Source organism: Molothrus aeneus, chromosome 2 (genome assembly GCF_037042795.1).
Source record: "Molothrus aeneus isolate 106 chromosome 2, BPBGC_Maene_1.0, whole genome shotgun sequence".
Lineage (NCBI taxonomy): Eukaryota > Metazoa > Chordata > Aves > Passeriformes > Icteridae > Molothrus > Molothrus aeneus.
In genome coordinates, this window is record NC_089647.1 from 28,162,737 (window position 1) to 28,185,020 (window position 22,284).

The following is a 22,284-nucleotide window of genomic DNA, read 5'->3' on the forward strand; positions in this document are numbered from 1 at the left end:
TCATCTCTATGATCCTAATAACTTAGGCTTATGCTCCTGATTTTAATAAAGTAAGAAAAAAAGTGTAGTTGTCTAAGAATTGGTGTGATCCTAAGGCTCTGGAGCTTAATGAGACTTGGATAAATAGGACCTAATACTTGAACATGAAAAGAAAAGGAAGAATGAAAAAAGACTGCATTTAGAATTGGTAAGGGGCAGCTTTATTTTAGGTGGCAAGCAATCATCCACATAATACTGAGGGTAAACAGTTAATATTTTCATTCTATTAATTTCTAAAATTAATGGACTTCTGCTTTGTTATATGTTATGCATGCTTTTGCCAAATCTCATTCAATGAATTATTTAGTATACTTAGAACATTGTACGTTGAAAATAATCCTGCTTTATCATTTAAAAATTGCAGAGAAACACATTTAAACTAAATATAAATCTTTTCACAGACAAACATGTTCAATGAATTACTCTTCAATATTTTAAGCCAGCACTGATTAAAACAGTGTTTAAAATAGACCAGTCCCTTAGGCAATATAAGCCTAAAGACTGCACATTCAACTGAATTGCTCTATAATATTTTATATTAAAATATAGGTCTCTCCATTCCTGTCTATCATTTTATCAATAAACAGGAAGTGCTCCTTCTGTACAGATTATGCAAATTAACATTTGGTGACACAGAAAAACAAGATCTACCCACTGATAGTGCTTGTCCCACCTGAAAGTGAAGAAATATGTTGGGTAGAAAGAATGTTCAACTTTGAGACTTGAGAGAATTTGGAGCATTCCAAGTTGGTAGACTTTATCCAAGACTATCCAAGCCTTTGGGGTTGTTTTTTATTTTAGAGACCACGCTGGACACCCAGGCATTTGAAAGCATTTTGAACTTGTCATATATTTATTTCCTAGCTTATGTGCAATGCTGAAAAAAGCCAGCTCTGTCAACTCTGTCCAAAACATAGTGACAAGAAGTTTTGTATTCTAACAACCAGCTGTAAAACCACAAGAATTATGTTTTTCCTTGCCAATCTAAACCAGTAGATTCCTCCAAGTTCATTAGGCAAGTCTGTTTAAGGGGAAGAACAAAGTGAATACATGTTGCTAGCAAAAGCTCCTATGTATTCACAGATTTTTCAATATAGCTGATGTCTTTAAAAAACCCACTTGATTTCATATTCAAGTAAATTAGTAGGAGAGCAGCCTACTAAAATAGGCTGGAAAACCTCAAACCTCAAATTTCTAGTCTTGGATGGAGGTCTTGCAAGAGAATATGTTCACAACACCAGAACAGGCGTTTGTTCCTACAGTGTATTCCTTTCATTACTGCTCTGATTTCCCCGGAGCCTCCCTCAAGCTCTAACCACAGATTTTTGCCCACAGCAATTCCAAATTCATCTTTTCTCTAGTATTTCCCAATTTTCATTTTTCTTAAGCTTATTCTTTCATTTCCTCCAAATTAACCAAATTATTCTCACTGAATCCAATTACTGTTGATCACCCTTGTCACCATGCCAGGTGTACCAACCTCTCTCAAAAAGGATAATCAGTCTGAGCTTGTGGAAAGGAAACTTCAGATTAAACCTTTTGTTTCATCTTTGTCATGTGAAATGGCCATACTTGTTGGATCAGTTCATTTGGGGATAATATGAAAACAGTTAAAGGGCCATTCAGTAAATTTATTTCCAGAATTTTGACCAAGTTAGACTTACTTTTTTTCTTTTTCTTTTTTACCTCCAAGCTTAATTTCTGGAAAAGATACATGGAAAGGAAATAAAAAACACTTTAATAATACCCATCTTTCTTTCCTTAGCAATTGTGATACATGGGCACCATTTCTGAAGGAAGAATTCCAACAAATAGAAGCCTTATTTGCCACAACAAAAGTGACTAAAAGTGATGTTTGTAACTTTTTGGCAGAAGAATTCCTAACACAGATCATATTCTAACCTTTGTAGAGCAAGGTAACAGTTTCCTGGGAACTCACCCTATTATAGCAAATGCTGGCAGCTCTTGCAGGTCAAAGGGGAAATCCATGCGGAAGTTTGTTCTGAACAGGGCTGTGATGGTAACTGTGAGAGAAGAAAGGTAGAGGAGGAAAGAAAATAATGAAGTGAGAAGTTAAACGCAATAAAAGCTAGGGTAGGGACAAGGAAACTTGTTTATACATGCTCCTGTGCGATTTTCCTGTGTTTATATACATTATTACAGATTGGCAGACTGCTCTGATTTAGTAGGTTCTATTTCTGAGCACTTGCAGCCCTAGCACTCTAGATGGTCTAGGTTTGCTTTCAGAGAATGTATGCATTATTTTTAGCAACAATCCCTGATTTTTACAGGGTTTTCTTTTCTTTATTGTCTCCTACCATCCATCCACTACAGGAAAAAAAAGCTCTTCCTGGTATCCTTACTGACTGAGAGGTCTCTTTGCTGAGGCAGGCAGTGCCTGCATAGCTGAGGAAGCTGTATCACTTCTTACAGTTGGGATTGCCTTCCAGAAACAAAACTCAGATATTCACTGAAGTTACAGCTTCAAAATTTTTGACTGGTACCAAAACTTAAAAATGAAAAGCTTAGAAATCAGAGATGTAAAAGATCAGCTAAGCCCCATGTTCTCCAGCTCACCCCTCCTGGTAGTGCTGCTCTGCTACAATGCAATGTTCAAACCTGAGCTGCTTTTTTCTGGAGGTGCAGTATTATGGGGAAACAATAAACATCTGTGTGCCAACAGGTGAAGGATAAATCAGCAATTTAATACAGAGTGGAAGTGCAGCTGAATGAGGAGGGCTATAAATCCCCACTTGTCCTGGATGAAGGAATTACTTGTTCAATGAGGAAATAAAAGAAGCAGTGAAAATCTAGCATATGATAATAACAGGAAGAATTAAGTACTTTTTATTTGGTCAGACAGAACTAGGTTTAGAGTATTAATTAAATGAGGTCTCAGTGGATTATGTTACCTAAGATAGCTAAGCCTAAAACTGTATTCTACTATCCAAATTGGGAAGATCTTGCTCCCTTGTCTCTTCCCCCTGCTCCTTTCCTCCTGGCTGTACTATTGTTCCCCTCTCCCATTGGGCCCACTCTGACACATCACAGCCTTCTGTGAGCTCCTTTGCCTCATTAAAACCTGCCAGAAAACCTATCTGCTCTTTCCCTGGATTACTCCTTTGCCAAGGAAGTGAGCTGAATCGAGGGGAACAACAGACCCAGGTGGCACCAGTGAGGGTTAGAAGAACACTCAGGGATGGAAGATGGTGAAAAGCAGGGTGCCCTCTCTTTTGTTAGATCAGCCCAAGAAAGCGATCATCTCAATTCAGTTTTAGGAAATAGTCCATGCCACTAAATGGCAGAGCATTAAAAAGTATAGTGAACTCATTTTCAAAGAGTTTTGCTACAGAATGGCAAAGATGACCAGAGGAAAGGAAAACAGGCACAGCATTTAGTCTGTTTCTAGACTTTCTTAGTTGCATCTCTACTCCCACAGGTGAGAAAGAGATTTCCACAGAGAGATTCATCCCACCTGTCTACATCCTCTTTCCTGAGTGACTAAGCCATCCTGAAACTAAATGTCTAAGCCCTTTTTTCTCCATTGGCTACCAAATGTACTACTTTAGAGTATCTGTCCAATTCTTACAAGGCTAGAAGTAAAAAGGAATGGGAGAGTAGTTAATGTGAACATTTAATTAAAAATAGATTTGAACTTTAAGATAACACTGAGCCATGTACAGAAGGAACCAGAAGGAGCAGAAGGAAGGCAAGGCATGAAATCCTATGGCAAGTAAGATGAAAGCTGGGGACATGGTAAAACAGAAATCCTGCAAATTGCAGAACTCCAGCCTTCCATGACTTGCAAAGAGGAACTCAAGCTTCAGCAGCCAACCAGAGTGGTTGACAAATAACCAGAAGTTATTTGGAAAGTACAGATAACGGTGTAAGGCTAGCCAACAAAGCCATGAGTATCACGAATCTAGCAAAGATTCTGTGGGTCTAAGAAATAAAAGAATTTTGGTGAGATGCTACACAACTTACTTGCATGTGTCATTCTGATGTGATCACTTCCCTACCTCATTCTTCCTGGTAGCAAGCATAATAAAACATGAACAGAGACTGAAAAGACTGGGTGTGTAACTTTTGAAGGGAAATAAATGAGCAAGAAAAGACATGAAAGGCAAGTTAGAGCAGATATGATAAAAGATCATAAAATAATGAATGACTTAGCTAGATAGAAGTTCCTAGTTCCTTAATACAAGGACAAGCAGACTGACAACACAAAGAAAATGCAGAACTGCGAAAAGGAATGATTTTTCATAGCCAGTTGAATCATGGAACTTTTTAACCTAGACAGTCAATGAAGAAGAACTTAAGGAGCCATTAATATGGGTATTAAAGCTGTCTGGATGATTTTGAAGAAGGGACAGGAGTCAAGATGATTCAGGATTAAGCTAATTTCTAGTGATTTGAGAGACCAAGAAGGGAATCAGAAAAGACAAAGTGAAGGACAGGAAATTATCTCTTGTTATCTGTCTTTGAGTTTCTTATATTTTTCTCTGGAAAGAACAGAAAGATAGGGGTTCTGTTTTTTTTGTGACAGACCCAATGGTTAAATACAGCTGACTTTTAGGCAGTGCTGTACAAAGAACAATGTAGTCACTTTCTACATTCAGGTAGAAAGTGTAGTCATTTTCTATATTTCAGAGAATATTCAAACCCCCAAAAAATCCAGCCCTCTGAAGTCAAGAGAGACATGTTGTAGCAGTTATAAATAAATAAACTGCCCACATGGAGCTCAATAAAATAGATGTAATTGTAAGAATGAAAGATGAAGGCACTATAAGGAAGAAGTTTACATAGAAATGGCAGCCTTCTGCACTAAAACTCTATTCCCACAGTGGTTGAGATGCTCTCCTGAACAAGCCTGACTTGTGCAATTTCTGTCTGCAACAAATGTCACTCTCATGCTTTTCAGTTATTTGAGACACTATTTTTTCAGGACCTTCAGTCAGATTCTACCAATCCTATACTCTCCTAATCATTCAATCATCTCAATTTTCTCGATTATCTGTTTTTAGTCAACAGATGACCAAAGCAGGCCATGAGTTTTCCAGCAAGGATTACATCCTGTGGGGCAGGATATCTCTGTGTTGCAGCCTGGATGCTGTTCTGAGTAGAGGCAAAAAAAATCCCACCTCAGGGGGTCTTTTGCTTGCTGAGGACTCATATTCTGTAATTTATGAGTTAGATACACCCCAGCTCTCCTAGGAATAGGTTGGGCTAGACAGCTGACAAGATGGCAAGACACTTCCCTTTCTCCTTCCTTCTGTGCCATTGGAAGTCATGTGTTGTGGCAGAAGCTTCAAACATCATAAAAACATTGTGGTTTTGAGAAAGATGGAAAATAATGCATTAACAGAGCAACTTCTGTGCAAAGAGAGCAGGAACGGCTCTTATCTTACCTGCATCCTTGTTCCAGACAGCCAGGACTCGGAACACGAAGGCACTAAAGGTGGCTGCAAAGAAGCCTCTCCAATAATTGCGCACAGCAAAGTAAGTGGAGGTGACCTCGATGCTGAAAAGAACCCCTAGAAAGAGTTGGAAAGGGAGTAAAGTTAAAATAACAAGTGTCATGCTAGAAGCATGAGAGAGGGTTCTGAATAACTCTCTAGAGCAGTGGTCTCCACATTTCTTTCATCATGCACCCCTGCCAATAAAAGGTTTTTGAGCATGTACCCTCCCCCCATATGTGTATTTATTTATTTAAAAATAATGCACATGTACTACTGTACTAAAATATTGTGTACAATATCAAACATGCACAAAAATAGACAATAAGCAAGGATGAGATAAAGATGAAATAAACATAATTTTAAAATAATTTGTTTTATTTATTAATGGAACAAAAAATTTGTTCTCACTAAAATAGTAATATTCTTTATTTTCAAAAATCTGGGTTTAACACTTTGTAACAAAGGGATTCAAAGATCTGGTTCCATGTTCAATTATTTTGATACTTGGTCTAAAAAGAATATCTCACAAAAACACATAGATCCAAATGCAAGAAATGTATCATTTGCTGTGCTGGATAAGTCATGATACTATTTTTACAATCCCACCCACCACATATGCAAAGATTTTTATTAAAATTTGGGTAGTAAATTTTCATCCTCCCTGATGTCAATCATTTGTTGTTGCAAAATAATCAGATGATGTTGAATTTTTATTTTTTTAACAAGTGGCTTCAAAACCCACTGAAAATCATAATCTTGAAGATTTTTTAAAAGGCAGAAATTTCTGTTTTCAAGTTTTTTGAGTATATATAAAGTGACAGTTTTTGTAGCTAGAGACATTTACATTGTATTTGGCAACAGATTCACAAAACCTCCACAAATTTCTTTTGAAAAGCAGTTTCTCACCCACTGTTAGAACATCACTTTCACCTTGAAGTACATTAAGTATGTTTACTTTTTCAAAAATAACTGCTAGGTAGCAATCCACTGACAGACACTTGTCATCACAGACAAGATCAGCAAATTCAGAACGCATGTCTTTTTGTAAAAGAAAAAGATGCAACTGGACTTTAAATTCTCTTCTTCTCTAAGGTTGCTATCAGATAACCAGCAAATGCCTGTAGGATTTTCATGGTCATTTCCCATCTTGTAATGAAGTATTGTAAAGATTCTACTCTTTCAGTGTCTTGTTTTTATTAAATGAACCACATCAACAACATCCTGCAGCACTTTGTGCATGTCTGGCTCCCATTTCTTTGCTGCAATAGCTCATCTGTGAACACTGCAGTGCATGAATTCCATGTATAGTGGTGTCTAGGTAACCTTACCCCCCCAATTCTTCTCTTATTCTGCTCCACCAACTGTTACATGTGCAGAGCTCTTCCATGAAACAGTTTTTATTAAAGAAGTCATTTACTGTTGGGAATACAATTTCTGTGGTAGATATTCCTTTCAGTGTCTCACAGAAAGAAGTTCTGCATTTCATTACTGAAACAGAATCTGGAAAATACCATCATCTGAGGCATTTTAGAAACATCTGTACTCTAATCCAGCTGCACAGGAAACCTCTCCTACTGTGCAATTTGTACAGACCCTTGTTTCTCCAAACCTTAAGCAATGTCTGCTGTGCATCTTTCAGCAGTGTTTACTGACAAAGGAACACATTTTAGCTTGCTGCCCTATTGCTTTCTGTGTACGATCACAGCCATTTTTACGTTTTATGGCAGGAAGAACAAGCATTTCCCGTGTGCTATGTGGCATTTTCTCTTTTGCTGTGAAGCAAGAGACCTCAAAGGAGGTTTCTCTACACATTTGTCACTAGGTTGGGTGGAATTTTGTGAAGTATTGGATTGAATGTCACACGGCTTGAAACATCACTGAAAAAACTTTAGAGGTTTGTCTTCATGCTCTGGATGCCTAGATTTGAAATGTCTTGGTAATTCTGATGGCTTCATACCCTCATTACTTAACTTCTCAAAGCACAACACACACACAGGGTAAAGTTCATCGTTAACAATAGCAGATTGTAAATTCATATTTAAAATAACCTTTGATAATTTTAATCTTCTTTTATCTGACTTCCTCTCAGATCTGATTAGCTGGCCATTGTTTGTACCTCATAATGGGACTGAATAAGGGCCTGTGCTAAAAGTGTCAGTTCTGCCATTTCTTGTCATTTCTCTTTGCTCACATTATTAGTATTATCTTCAATCCATAGCCTCTTTGCAGGAACCTTTAAAAGCCACTTTTCCAATTTGTGAGGATTAGTTTCGTTAACACTAGATAATATAATCCATAAATCCACTTAATCCAGTGTGGGCACACATCAATTGCAATTCATTGCAATATGCTGAAAGAAAATAAATTATTGAAGGCACCATGGCCAACCCCCCACATTGGGAGCAACTCTACACCTCATGCACTGCATGTGACAAGTGGCCATGTGACATATTAGGGCACCACTGCCAATACAAATACTTAATATTAGTGAAGTTTAATCTATTTACTTATTATATTAAAAAAATAGAAATTCTGGCATTTCCTTCCCACACCCAGCAGATCACCTTGTGCACCCCCTGGGATATGCACACCCCAATTTGGAGACCACTGCTCTAGAGAGCCTTCTCCTCTTGCCTCCAGAAAGTGGACAACATGTGGAAAAGAGACTGTCAGAGATGCTGGGGAGGTTGGAAACACTAAAGGAGTCTCTGTCCAAAGTAAATGTCACATCAAAAATGTGGTGCAGGAGAGGGGCAGAGGAGAAGACGACTAGGCGGGAGAGGATTTTGGTACCTGAGAAAAAGGAAACAGAACAGCCACTTGCCTCCAAGTGGTGTCCCAAAGCAGCAGCCAACACCCACAGCACACCCCACAGTCAGGACATCCGTGTAATAATAGGGCTGCTACTGGTGAAAGAGACAAAGAGAGACAGACAAACAGAAGAAAGAAGGAAAGAAAACAGAGAGTGAGTAACAAAATTGGCAGGTATGTCTGCATGATGTCACCCAGCTCTGTCTCCAGTCTCAGAGTTATAGCTATGTTTATCTTACTTCTCCCTTCTGGATGGCTTCAAAATATTGAAAAGGCAAGACCTGGCACAGCACAGGCATATACCTGGAATCACACATTTGAGAAACATGAAGAAGGCAGCACCTCACTTCCCTTTGAAACATACACATTTCTGTCACTGTGGAAGAAATATCTCCTGGAAAATCCTCCAGAGGGTTGAAGGACCATAAGTAGGTTTTACTCCATCTCTTTTACTTTGGCAGGGAATCTCAGGATGCATATGTGCCACAGAATGCCTCAAAAAACCTACCCTGTGATTGAGTGTGCACAAGGCACATGCATGTCCAGAGCAGAGTGTGGACTGATGCTGAAGGTTCTTGCATGCTGGGTAGGTGAGTGGGTGACAGATCACCCAGTAAAGCATTGTGTTCTCCTGGCAAAAATGGTCATAATAATAAAAAAAGTAATTGGAAGGTATAAAAGGGAGAGTCTTTCTAAAAGACTGGGTACCATTTGCTTGTCAAGGGCTAAACTGGCTTTTCAAATCCATCCTCCTTAATACACAGGGTAGTATTTACCTGCAACAACACCAAGAAGTTACACATTAGGGCAATATGAAGTGAAAGTGCAAGGTATATCCTGGACCAAGGTGAAGATTATATGACTCCCAGGTAATGGAAATTACATTTGGCAATTTGCTGTAAATCCAAAAGAGGAACTAGAGCTACAGAAACCATGATAACTTTTTGTTTGTTCCCATAATACAATGTTATCACAGACTCACAGCAAGTTTTAATCCTGTGTTTCTGAATGCCTCTCAATGTCTCTGTTCAGAACTGTGCTAACTGCAAGGTTAGATCAAGGGTAATGGGATCAGGGTGCTCAGGATGAGGCTGCTCGGGTAGCCCTGAACACCTTCAAGGGCAGCGATTCCCCAGCATCTCTTGACGCCTGTGCCACCCTGAACCACCTTTGGGATAAGGGGAGAAGTTCTTTTCATGTGTAGGTGAAATTTCTCTTGTTGCAAGTTGTGCCTGCTGTCTCTTTGTCCTTTCACTGTCCTCTGAGAAGACTTTGGCTATTTTGTCTGACATCTCCTTTATCTACCAAAGGCAGCAGTTAGATCAGTCCCTGTTTAGCCTTCTGTTTTCTTCTCTAGCACCTCCCAGTCACCTAGGTATGATGCATTCTGGAGTCTCTGAGATTATGTTAATTCCAGGTACAAAGAAAGAAACAGGAATTCTAGACTTCTGCAGAGATTTTTTTGGGGGTTGGGTTTTTTTTGCTTTATTTTTTACTGTTAAGACAGATACCATTCTCCTGTATACTTCCAGTGGTTCCACCTGACTGAGGTCTGATCCTTGGTTCTGAAACTGCTTTCTCTCAAGACTTTTGGCAGACTGACAAATTTTGCCTTGAAGCCTCAGGCTTCAGCTCAGGCTGTCTACATCTTGCTGGACTGCCCACATATGCACAGTTCTCAGCCTCTCTCTTGCTTAGCCTGATTTTCTTTCTGGCATCTTTTCTCAAGTTATCAACTGAAGAACTTCTGATCTGTAGCTAGACAAACAATGTTCCTTCCTTGATTTTTTTTTTTTTGTTTTAATAGCCAGCCAGAGTAAAGATCAGTATTACTGCTGATGCAAGACCATGTTGCATTTGTCAGCTAACTCATCCATTTGAAGACTAACAGGAAAGTAGTGTATGGAAGAACTAAAGCCATCTTCGAAAAAACCATAGCATTTAAAAACTCCTTATACTTCTGGGCACAATAACCATGCAAAGAGGTTCAGGGCAGCACATGGGAAGAGGGGCAAGTGAAATGAAAGACAAATTATTTATTGATATGTTTCCACTGCTTTAGGAAGAGGCCTCTGTACATGTGCTTCTGTTTAAAGAAATTCAGTGAATCAGAAGAGTAGTACAAATGCATGGGGGAGACATAAATTTCCAAATTTTTCCTCCAAGTGGGATCATGGAAAGTTGTGAAGGGACCACTGGAGTTGTATCCCTGCTCAGAGAGCTGTTAGTTCTGTTCATTCCAAGGCTAGGTCAGGTTCTTGTCTGGGTGAGTCTTGCACATTTCCAAGGGTGGAATTTCCCTGGATACTCTGAACATCTATGCCAGTGCTGGACCATCTTTGTGAGAAAATAACATAATTTCCTTTAACAGAGTCAAAATTTCCCTCGTTGCAAGTTGTGCCTGTTGCTTCTTGCAAGGTTGGCTTTTATTTTTTACTTCTGTTCTCTACTCGATCCTTATTGACTTTCTGGATTGCCCTTGGTACTCTTCAGGTGGAGCAGTGTTAATGGCTGGCAGGGACTGAACAAGCTGCATCATTAGAAATCAGCACTTAAATAGGTGTCCCTTTTCCTGTAACCTTCCCTTCCTTTCGCTGCCACCAGTTATGTGTGAAAAACAAGAACTCGTGTTGCTGCAGTGGAGAGGTAGCTGTGGAGAACCTTTCATGAGAGCAGGAAGTCTCACAGCAAGAGGTCAAAGGAACTGTACATGAAATGTCACATATAGGAAGACACTTGCCTCCAAGAGGAGCCTTGAAGCAACATCCGACTCCAACTGCGCAAGCCGGCACCAGGAGGTCGAGCTGCCTATGCGCATTCTGGAACAGGGAGTGCAGCCAGAGACGGGCATGCTGGGGTTAGAGGGAGCAAAGCCACGGGGTTAGGACCCAGAACAATGAAAAGAAGCAACAGCCAGCAGCACAGTCAGCCACTGCTATTACAAATAGCAGGCTCTACACACTTTAGTGCAGTCTTTAGTACTGTCAGCTGGTCTCCAGCAGTGACATCTGCTCCTTGTGCACAGACAGGACCTACTCAAGGAGAACAGCACCTCCAGCTGTATTACACAGTCACTTTCTGCTAAGAGCCTGCACATAAAGGAGTTTCTACATTTATCCATATGTGCAGTTAATAGATTTTTTTTATACAACTAGTCAATATGGTGATCAGCCTGCAGAGGCTGTTTGGCGATAGCAGAAGCACAGAGACAGTGTCAGTGTCTATAATTAGCAATGCTGTATAAATTTGGCTTAAAGACAAATTGATCTTTGTCTGCAGCTACTTTTTTATACAGTCAATGATCACAGTGCAAAGGCATCAGTCACAAGATTGAAAACTTGTCAAACACATACTCCTAACCAGTCTCTGTGTAATTTCTGGGTAACATTGGTGGTCCTGCACAGTTATTTGGCCTGTATGTCTGGCCTTGCACTACTTTTGTTCAGCCTGTATTTTACTGCTCTAAGCAGTAGAGTAAACTTCAATCTATGCATTTCCTCTGTCTTCCATGGCCTACCCATACTACCCTGGGTGTGTCAGGAGCTCAGCCTGTGGAAGAACTGTATGCAGAGATATGTGCCTTACCTCATACACCCCACAGAAGATCGACATGAACTTGCTGAGTACCACAGCACAGATACTGGCAATATGTACAAAAGGACCCTGCAAGAGAAGAGGAGGAGAAAATCAGAGAGGGTTGCCCTTTGCTAACTGACAACCATTTAGCTACTGCAGGCCTCATAGCTTCTCTGCCATCTCAGCCAGTAATACAACCATCAAGGTTGGAAATGAGTGCAGCCAGTTATTGAATCAAACCTTTAATGCAGCATCACTGTGTTCACCACGAAATCATGTCCCCGACTGCCACAGCCAGTTGAACACCTTTTGAACTCTTCCTGGGATATTTATTCCATCACTTGCCTTTTCAATGCCTGACCACCATCTCATTGAAGAATTTTTTCCTAATACCCGATCTTAACCTTGCCTGGTGCAACTTGAAGCCATTTCCTCTGGTCTTGTCACTGGTTACCTAGGAGAACTGACTGGTTCCCACCTGGCTACAGGTCTCCCCTGAGGCTCCTTTCCTCCAGATTAAGCAACCTCATTTCCCCCAGCCAATCCTCATAAGATTTGTGCTTTAGACTCTCCAATCTTCCTTAGTTCTCTTATCTCCATTTAATTTTTTCCCTCACAAAGACTACCTGACTTGTGTTCTTTGATGTTTCCTATATCATGTCTTTGAAAGTGGAAGGAAAATGGCCAGTGAAAAATAGGTGCTGGAAAGAGCAGAGCTTTGAGAAGAGGAATGGTGGTGAAAGTAAGAAAACATTTATAGATTCTTCTTTCACAGACAACTCCCACCTTCCAGACCATGGTCACTGCTGCACACACAATCAGCAATATTTACCTCTTTCCCCACAGGCATGCCACTTCCAAGCCCAGCTGTGAGGGCCACAACTTTGGCCACAAAAGCTTTGAGAGTGAGATACTCCTTGAGGACCACTCCCCTCATAATGGTCTTGAGCTCTGGGATCCCAGACCCTGAAATCAAGAGCAGAGCCAGGGATGAACAAAACCCATTGACAAATGGAACAAGAAAAATGAGACAGACAGAAACAGATCTTTCCCTGCCTTCTGCCCTCACCAACAGCCTGTGGAGACACGAAGTGGCAGAAGCTGGCTGCAAACAGGATCAGGCCGAGCGGGACAGCCACCCACACGGCATACTGCAGGGGGACATTGGGGTGCAGTGCTCCATAAATCCACTTGTAGGCTGCAACACACAAACAGAGAACCCATCAGTACCCACAGCTGCTCCAAACAGGCTGGTGGACATCAGAGAATCACACACTTGCTAAATGTGCCCATGCTAAAGCTCCATCAGAAATGGTACCCTCATATCCTTTTCTAAGACAAGCCTTATTTTGAGTATGAGTTCCCCAATAAAGCAGGCATTCTTCAGAGATGGATAGAAAATACTATTAATACCTGTGCACAAGTGTGGCATAAAAAGAAGCATGTTACATACAGCTGTGAGAACAAATCACTGTGCAGTGCCTTCATTTGGCAGTCTGAGGGTCTTGTGTGGGTTCTGAAGGACAATAACACGGTCCACTAACCATTCCTTCATAAAAAACTAGTTTATAAGCTCTGATTGTGATTTCCCTTCTAGAGCAGCAGAATGGAAGCTGTGCCAGCAGCTATTAGAACAGCAGTGTTACCGTTGCTCAGCCAGGTACAACAACTTGAGCTGCTGAGAATCCAAATTGAACTGCAGCTCCTCTGCAATTGCATCTTCTCTGCCTGAGCTGGCTCCCCACACAGGCTCAGCAGAGGCTGAGACTTGGCAGGGGAAAAGGAAGAAGAACCCCAAAGGACTCAGCTGCAGGGAGTTTAAAGAACAGGAACCCTCAGAGTAGATTATACCAGTCACCTGGTAGATGGGGAAGCTCTGGAGGGAGGAACACCAAGCTGAAGAAATGTTGGGAGCTTAGAGGAATTGCAGCAGCCAAGAGGAAAAGGTTGGAGTATGTGTGGGCCAGTCAGGACTGGAACATGAGAGTAAGGACAAAGGAACAGTGCAGTTAACAGGATGGTGCAGGGGGTGAGGTGTTTGTATGTGCACACTGAGATGGGGGCTGAAAGATCTTGTAATTTTTGTTGATGGCAAAGGGAGTCAGACCACAGGAAAAATGCAGGGAAGGTATATAAGACAGGGAATAGGAGATCTTTGTGAAAAGGGCAAAAGGAGAGGGCACTATATGCCCAGATGGAAAAAAAAAAAAATTAGGGCACTGTATAAGTAAAAATTGGAAAGAACAAAATCAAGGTAAAAAGCAGAAAAAGTGCCAGGAGGGCATCTAAGAGCCCCCTCCGCCCATCACCCATGTTCTTAATATTCTTGGGGAGAAAGGTTAGCAGTAGAACAGGAAAGGCCACAGTAACACCTCCCTGTGCTCCCTTTTCTTTCGGAGCAGAAAGAAAAGGGATTAAAAATAATTGTTTGTCTTTGACTCATCATACACATCTCTTGTTTCTGCCCACTTACTTCCAAAATTTGCCCTACCATCCCTTTAAAGAACCTCTCCCTCGCCACCCTTTACTACGTTGCCAGAATTTCAAACTTCCCAAGCAGGGAGGGTTGAGGATGGGACAATGATGCCAAAGGAGGAGCAACACTGGTCACTGGGCTTTGTAACACATTCCTATCCTTTACTGGCTGTTTTTGCAACACCTGAATGGGACCCACCCTGTACGGTCTTTGCACTGGCATAATCCACTCCCCAGCTCACCAACGCCATGACCAGACCCAACAGAACCAAGAAAATCCAGTCCTCTCCAAGCTTCTTGGTGACATATTTCTGGATGCGTTTAGCACAGTCTGTGGAGGGAAGAGTGAACCAGAAAAACTGAGTGAACATAGATGAAGCTGTGTCTGTCTCTCCTGTGCCGAGAACTGACTAAAACAAGGATTTATTTGGAGGCATCGTGGGCTTCAGGTTGAAGGACTGACACCCATCCCTCTCTCACACAGTTCTGTAACATCTAATGTAGTTTAAAAAACATTTTAAAAAAAGGAGGGGGGGGTATGTACAGGACACACAGGGTGGAATTTAACATCTTGTACACTGGCAGCAAAAGTCTAATACAAGAAAGTCCTTTTCCTCCCATTACAGAGCTCTGTTATGGAAAAAATTATTTACTTGGAATTGCTTTTTTATATTCCAAACATCTTTTCTAGGATGAAAGCTCATGTAGAAAAGGTTTTTCAACCCAATGAGATTCGATTCCTTTCCCTTCCCTCTCTGCTTCTCCCCAGTCATAATTGTTTAAATCCCATCTCTCTTGCTGGCCTACCCAATATTTGGTAATAGGTAATGAAACATGAATTGTCCCTACCTTGACATTTGGAATAGTGCTCTTCTTTGATCTGTACTTGACTGTCACGTTTCAGGGGTCTTCCATTGTTCCTTTGGGCCTGTTTCTTCAGTAGCTTTGCTGCTTCCTTGTCTGAAATGTTATCTGTTATCCGGTCTGTGTATCGGCCATACAGCTAGAGGAGCAGAAAACAAGAGGGATCACCAGGAAAAGGCAAGGCAAATGCTCCTTCATAAATAGCATTAAGGATGACAAGCCAGATCTACCAACAGCCTGAGGTACAGACCCACATGTACCAAGCAGGGAGACTGAGACATAGAAACTCTCAGACAGATGCAGCCCATTTATTTTCTCTTCTTTTTCTTTCTAGTTTCTTCTTTCCAATCTCTCCAAAACCTTTTCACCCCCTTTTTGGGAGTACAAGATATGGTCACAGAATATTCATTATTTTCTAATGTCCTGGGGGAAAAGATGGCTGAGAGATTGAACATTAAGAGACAGCATTTGAGCATTAAGAGACAGCTTTCTGGAGGTACAAAAGAAGGTCAAAGTAGTTCACATGAGGCCGCCATCCTCAGGGCTGTCTCATAGATTTCAGCAGCACTGTAAAACATCTCTGAAGGTTTTGAGAGGCATTACACTCTCAAACAGGCTGCAGGAATGTCCTGCATCTGTTCCTCCTGCTGCCAAGGAATGCTTAACAGGGCACACAGCCACTGGTGCTGCTTGTGGAGGAAAAGAAGCAGCATCATGTCAAAAATATCACAAGCTGCTGCACACCTCCAACCATTATTTACCCAAATCAGCATTTTAAGTGCTCCTGTATCTCCAATTCCTCTGAAATTCCTATTTGCTTAAGCTAGTCTGTTTCTTCAGATACTAAACTTGAAAAGCAGTTGGTTTTATGCAGTTCACAATCAGCTGCAGGTGCTCACTAAGGACACTTCTTACACAGGTCTACAGTAAACTGGGCAGTTGTGCTGTCTCGTCAACATCTTAAGGGAGCTTGAAGAACCCTGACCGTGCCTTGTGTTTACCAAATTCCCTCAAGAGCAGCTATCCCACCTCACTCTTTCAGAGTATAGGTGGGGAAGGTGTGCATTTGAGAAGCAGAGAATAAGCTTCTTCTCCTTGCACGTCCTTCAGTGAACCAGGTTTGGCTTTACTTTGGACCAGGTCACCACCTGATGCACTTCCCACCTGTGACAAGGTGACCCTTTGCTCCCTCCCCAGCACAACATCTGCTTCTCTAAGATTTTCTGAGAGGCAGGAGGAGAATGAGCCATGTCTTGGTCAGCAAAATCAGACACTTAAGCTGGAGAATGACAGGACATATGACAGAGATAAAGCACTACCACACTCTTAGGAGACACTTCTATTTGACAGTTCTTGCCTCCTCCTTTCAGGGTAACAAAATTGATGTTCCTGTTCCCTTGAGATAAAATAGATACAGAGACTCACTGAAAGATTTACACTAGAAGGCACCTCTAGTCCAAGCCTCTGCCCACAGCCTGCAAACTCCAAAGCCAGGTAAGCCAGATTAGGCTGCTCAAGACCTTATCCAGGCAACTCCTAAACAACTACAGGAGTAGAAATTACCCAGCTTCTCTGAGCACCTGTTTCAGTGCTCTACCAACTAGTATTTGAACATAACAAATATGACTGAAGGCCCTAAGTATTTTATTTATTTGCACAAATTCCTCAAGAGACACTTGAACCATATGTCATAGCTCCCTTTGGAAATCCTAGTGGATTATTTTTTTCTTCACAGAACCCCTATCCATGCTTTTTTAAATCATCCTGTTCTAAAGATGGCTCACCTGCTGCCTCTTAAACAGATTAATCCTGTCTGAACAGCTGAAAGTATTCTTCCATTAATCACGGTATTGGATGCTACACAAATTTAATGCAATTATTAACCATGATTACCAATATATTCTACGTAAATTAAGCAGACTCTTTGCAGGGAATAATGGCCATGCTCTGACCCCCTTAAAACAGACAGGACAGTGAAACATCAGGCTGAAGAATTTCATCTACAGGGTGGCTGCCACATACAGAATGCAATCCTGCCTAGCAAACTGCTCATTTTTTCTTTTACTGTGTCTTTCAGACAGAAATGCCAAATACTGGCAGATTTTAGACAAATGCATCTTCACATCACCTCAGCCAGTGTTTCATTGCTGTTAAATGGTCATGAGAGATGGGTTTATGTCAAATACAACTCAAACCCATGTCAAGTATGAGATTCAAATTAGAATCTTCCATCTGTCAGATGGAACAGCATGACAGTAAAATAGTATGAATGCTGAAAGTCCTCATATGGTATCTTAGTTCACTGCTTCTGCCTGGCTGTAAAATGGTGCATTTGGGATATGGGAAAAAAAGGAGTTAGTCCACAGACATAAAAAAGAAACTGCTGTCCTGGCAAACCAGGTAGTCTCAATACATTTAAAGAATGCTTCACAGATGTGCTTTGCTTCTCCAGGATTCTGGGAGTATCTAAAATGATAGGAGACTGTGGGACAGAGAAATAATCCAGAAATCAGAGGATGACCTCACAGCAAAATTGGGTTAGGCAAGAAATATCCACCCACTAGAAGATGTAAAACTAAAAATATAACACAGTACAACTCTGACTCTCTAGCACGAGGAACACAGGGTTTCTGAGCACCAGAAAAAATGAAGACAATTTTATAAGTTCTCAATTACCACCTAAGGGTTGAACCAGAAAAGGTGCTATCATGCCTACTTGGCTAAATGCTGAGGGAGACCACCAAAATGGTGCAAAGCCAGCTGAAGGTATAAACACCACTCAGGATAGATGGGAGGAATATACACTCCCCCCCAAAAAAAACCCCAAACAACCAAACAAAAACCAAACAAACCAACCAAAACAAAACAACCCCAAAAAATAAACCACAACCAAACCATCCAAGGAGAAAGCAAAACAAGGCAAAGTTTGTTTTCAGAGATGAAGCACTTATCTATGCAAATGATCTTTTATCTTTCTGAAAACTGGGGAAATTTCATTGTTTGAGTAACAGAGGAAAAACTGCACAGAATCTCAGGGAAAAAATACATCACAATCTCAAGACTTTTCTGGGAGCTATTTTCAAAGGGATCAGCACATGTATGAAACTGCCCTCCTCACACAGTCCAAATCCCAAGCTATTTCCCATGCCATTCAGACTGAACAATGTATTGAATACTCCAGTCCTGAAATCCCTTTCCCAGCTCTGCCAGTGTATCCTGTTTATGATCTGCTGCTCCCAGCCACTGAGGCAGCCTTAGCCTGAACTTCCTTTCCCTCTCACTCCTGCCTTGTAGCCATCCTGCTATTCCTAAAATTATCTTCCTTAGGTGATTTTTTCCTGATGCATCACCAAGGAGAAGCCGTGTCTGACCTCAAAGGTGAAACCTCCCAAAATGCAGCACATATATAAATATAAATGTAAAACATCTCAGTCCACTGCTTAGACACAAAGCCAATGAGGCACATGTAAGGGACAGGGGACAGCAAAAAATTAGTAGTTGTTCCTTAAGAAAAGGTGGCTAAGGGGAAATCTAACAACAGTGCCACTACCTAAAGGGAGAGAGGTGTTGGAGGTAAATATCAGAGCAAGATATTGGGCACAGAGATAGACAAAAAGGGAAAAAGCACAGCTTGCAAGAAAGGAAAGCCCCTGCAAAGGAACATTTCCCCATCCAGCCCCACTTGTGGGTAGTTCAGCACAGGAGCAGGTGCTCAGTGGGGCTGGGGAATCTTCAGTGTTGCAGATGTTCAGAACATGCCTGGAAAAGGCTTTGGACAATGTGACCTACCTTTGGAGTCAGCCCTGCTGTGGGTAGGGGCTTGGGCTGGAGAGCTCCAGAGGCCCTCCCACCTACCTCTCTCTGTAAGCCTGTTATTCTGTATTACTGCATTGCCTGATTTCTTACTGCACATCCCTCCCACTACCCCCATCTGTGTATTGCTGAGTGAGCTCTCTGCCAGGAACACACTTTCTATAGTCACAAATGGCACAGCTATTAAATACTTCACCAGCTGTAATTGCTTTCTCATGCAGAAATAAAACAATACAAAATCCTACAGTGTAGGATAATGTATATTTTTAACAAGGTATATTACATCATCTGTTATATGTCTACTGTCTTTTATATTAATTGTCCAAAATCATTATTATTATTATCATCATCCTACTACTATTATGTTATTATCTATTAACCACTATATGGTTTTTGACTATCAGTTATCTGAAGGTCCAAGGCCAAGGACCAAGATTTCACTATTTTGGGGCCTGTGTAAGCCAAACCAAATCACATGTCCAACAGAAGGCAACAGGTAGCAAAAAAAGAGCTCAACAGAATCAAAATCTCTGTCAAATGTTTTTTCATATGACAGTGGGGAAAGAAATCTTAATGCTTACTCTGTGTGGAAATGTATGAAAACTTGTGCAAGGGGTCGTTTTTCATGCTAATTACATGATAATAAGTGCGCATGTTTGTACAAAGTACTCGTGCATATTTATAATTTATTTGCATGTGCATGAATGACCAGCAAAATATACACATCCACAGCAAACCTGGCTTAGCCAGAATATGTTTGCATGCAAAGTTCCATGATAAATGTACATGCACACGTGTACATGACTGCTTATATAAAATATTTCTAGAACATATTTTTCAGGAAACTGTAAATACAGCTGTCTGGTTTTTAGATTACAAACTGCCTTCATGAATGTATGCTTGCATGGGGATGTTTCTGCCTGAAGATATGCATGGGAATGGGTTTGATGGCCTTCTTGTTTGTATGTGAGATCATCTATCTACATGCACTGACCATCAGGCCTCTGGAACTGAGCACAGAGACACTCTGGTGTCAGGGAGCAAGAGCACAGAGCTGGTGGTGTTGCCTCACAGGGTCATCTGTGCCTACTGGAGAGTGGTTTTAGGTGTGTGGGACTGGCATATCTGCTGGATCTGTGTGAGCTGGGATGTTTCTGGGCATGGATGGGCTTTACTGGAGAAAGGATTTGCATCCAGCAACTCCACACACCCCAGCTCACTCCTGGTTCATGGCACACACACTAAGGTGCATTTCCTTCACCCACCTCAGCTCTCCAGCCCCATTTGCACCCCATGGGGCAGGCATGACCCCAGTGGAGCTCAGCCTAAGGTGGGCACACACACCTCTCCACCCCATCCCACTCCCCCTGCTCACCCTCTTAGTGTGGCTGCTGCAGCCAAAGCTCTGTCTTGGGTTGGTGTAAATAAAGCCTAAACTGCTCCAGTCAGACCTCTGTCCATCTGGGCTGCTGCTTCAAGTAAGCCAGTGGAGTGGTTTGGGAAGACTTTAGTGGAGGAGACATGCAAACTCTCAGATGCTGTAGGCAGTTTCAGAAGAGAAATTCCTGAATATGGCCATGGAACTGATTCTCTCATCTTTGGCAATATGTGACACATAACTATCCTCACTGGGATGCTTATCTACTGGAAAAGATCTTGGTGGCAAATGTGCCTGTTTTCCTATCATTAAATCACATAAGTCTTTAGGAGACAATTAATGCAATCTCATTCATTCTCCAATCACTCGCCATCCATTTAAGAGGATTTGTATTCATTTAAGGAGAAACATCCACTTCAGGAATTTCACATTCGCATGCTCTCTTCCTCATAATTTGACTGGATCCTTCATTGCACCAAAGCTGTTTTAGATCATCTTAATCAGAACAGAGTGGTAGGAAATAAGACACCAGGACTCTGCTGTAAACCCTCCCCTTTGCAGGAGGCTGTCCCAAAAGAAGAGGTAAGGGACATACAGAGCATAATGAACAAAAAGCCATAACCACAGTACATCTTATGTCCCAGATATTTTTCTGAGCTAGTGCTTGTACAAACCAGAGCAAGAGTCAGGTCAGGTTTCAGGGTTAGAAAACCCCTCATTTACAGTTGAACTAAGTTATCAAAATATACCAATATACATGTAAGGATCTATGACCATGAAGGGCTTTATGGTCAGAGAAAAGTCATAAGAGAGCTTTACTTCATCTACGCAGCTGTACAGATACCCATATACATACATTACTGCTCTCTTTGGTTTTACTCACTCCTGTGCTTTATTCAACATCACTACACAGCTGAAGGCAGCTGCAGCTTCTCTTTGCTGTTACAAACACACTAATGCTCTGGTTAATTTTCCCCATCCCAGCTTGCCCATTCCAAGTCTCGTTGCATCCGTGGCAGGTGACAAGAACCTCTGACTTGAATTACTGGTGGGATCCTTGGTGCAAGTATGGCCATGAACGTCAAAGCCCGACCTGGAGTCAGCAAGCGAGGGGGAGAGCTGGTGGCACTGGGGATGGACAGGGATGTGTGCTCTGAGAGCCCCAGAGCCTGTGTGATCCCAGGGAGACCTGTGCTGCTACAAACCATCCCGTTGTCCAGCCCTACCTGTGGGTAGCTGAGGGAGTTCTCCGGGGAGCGCAGGTTGTCCCCTGTGGGCCCGGCCTCGTGTCCTGCCTCCAGGGGAATCCCGTACCGGGTGCATTTCTCAAAGCAGACATAGTCGTACTGCGGTGTGCCCCCCCACAAAGCTGGCTTCCAGCTGGGATCCTCTGTCTTGCTCTCTGAGCTCTCCATTCCTCCACTCCTCCTCATGCTCCTCTGTAACTGAGTTGCTGCTCTGGGCCTTACCTAGAAGCACCTCATGTTCTGGCAGAGAGCATGGCCTCCGCATTCTCTGCTGATCCTTCCTTTCTCTCTCTCCTCAGACCACTCCACCTTGTCCTGTTCCTGCACTCTCTTTCACTCTGCCCCTCCTCCTCCTCCTTGTGCCTCTCTCACTTTCTTCCCTTCCTGCCCAAAGGGTTCAACTATATTTATAGCAACCTTCCTCAGCCACATGATTCCCCAGTGCCGTGTCTGATCTCAGCAAAAGGCAATAACTCTGCTGGGATTGAATATCAGGTGTGAGCAAGAGGGGAACTCCTGAAGGAGAGGGAGGGGGCAGGGGGAAGGAGGTGGTGTGACAGAGCTACGAGCACACAGACAGAAAGCAGAGAGTAGGAAGCAGAAATTATTATCCAGGATATCT

At 41.9% G+C, this 22,284-nt stretch overlaps 1 protein-coding gene across 1 annotated transcript in view; it reads right to left on the reverse strand.

The window, feature by feature from the left end:
* The window catches only part of CLCN1 (chloride voltage-gated channel 1), a 35,389-nt gene extending 13,541 nt beyond the window's left edge, over window positions 1-21,848 (reverse strand). Inside the window, exons 1-9 of the mRNA XM_066572204.1 lie at window positions 21,642-21,848; window positions 15,210-15,363; window positions 14,560-14,691; window positions 12,955-13,083; window positions 12,718-12,851; window positions 11,895-11,972; window positions 8,323-8,401; window positions 5,448-5,573; window positions 1,979-2,063 (exon numbers count right to left, since the gene is read on the reverse strand). Coding sequence (XP_066428301.1) covers window positions 1,979-2,063; window positions 5,448-5,573; window positions 8,323-8,401; window positions 11,895-11,972; window positions 12,718-12,851; window positions 12,955-13,083; window positions 14,560-14,691; window positions 15,210-15,363; window positions 21,642-21,848 — 1,124 coding nt within the window. The remainder of the gene's footprint in view (window positions 1-1,978; window positions 2,064-5,447; window positions 5,574-8,322; window positions 8,402-11,894; window positions 11,973-12,717; window positions 12,852-12,954; window positions 13,084-14,559; window positions 14,692-15,209; window positions 15,364-21,641) is intronic.
* Between the last annotated feature and the right edge of the window lie 436 nt (window positions 21,849-22,284).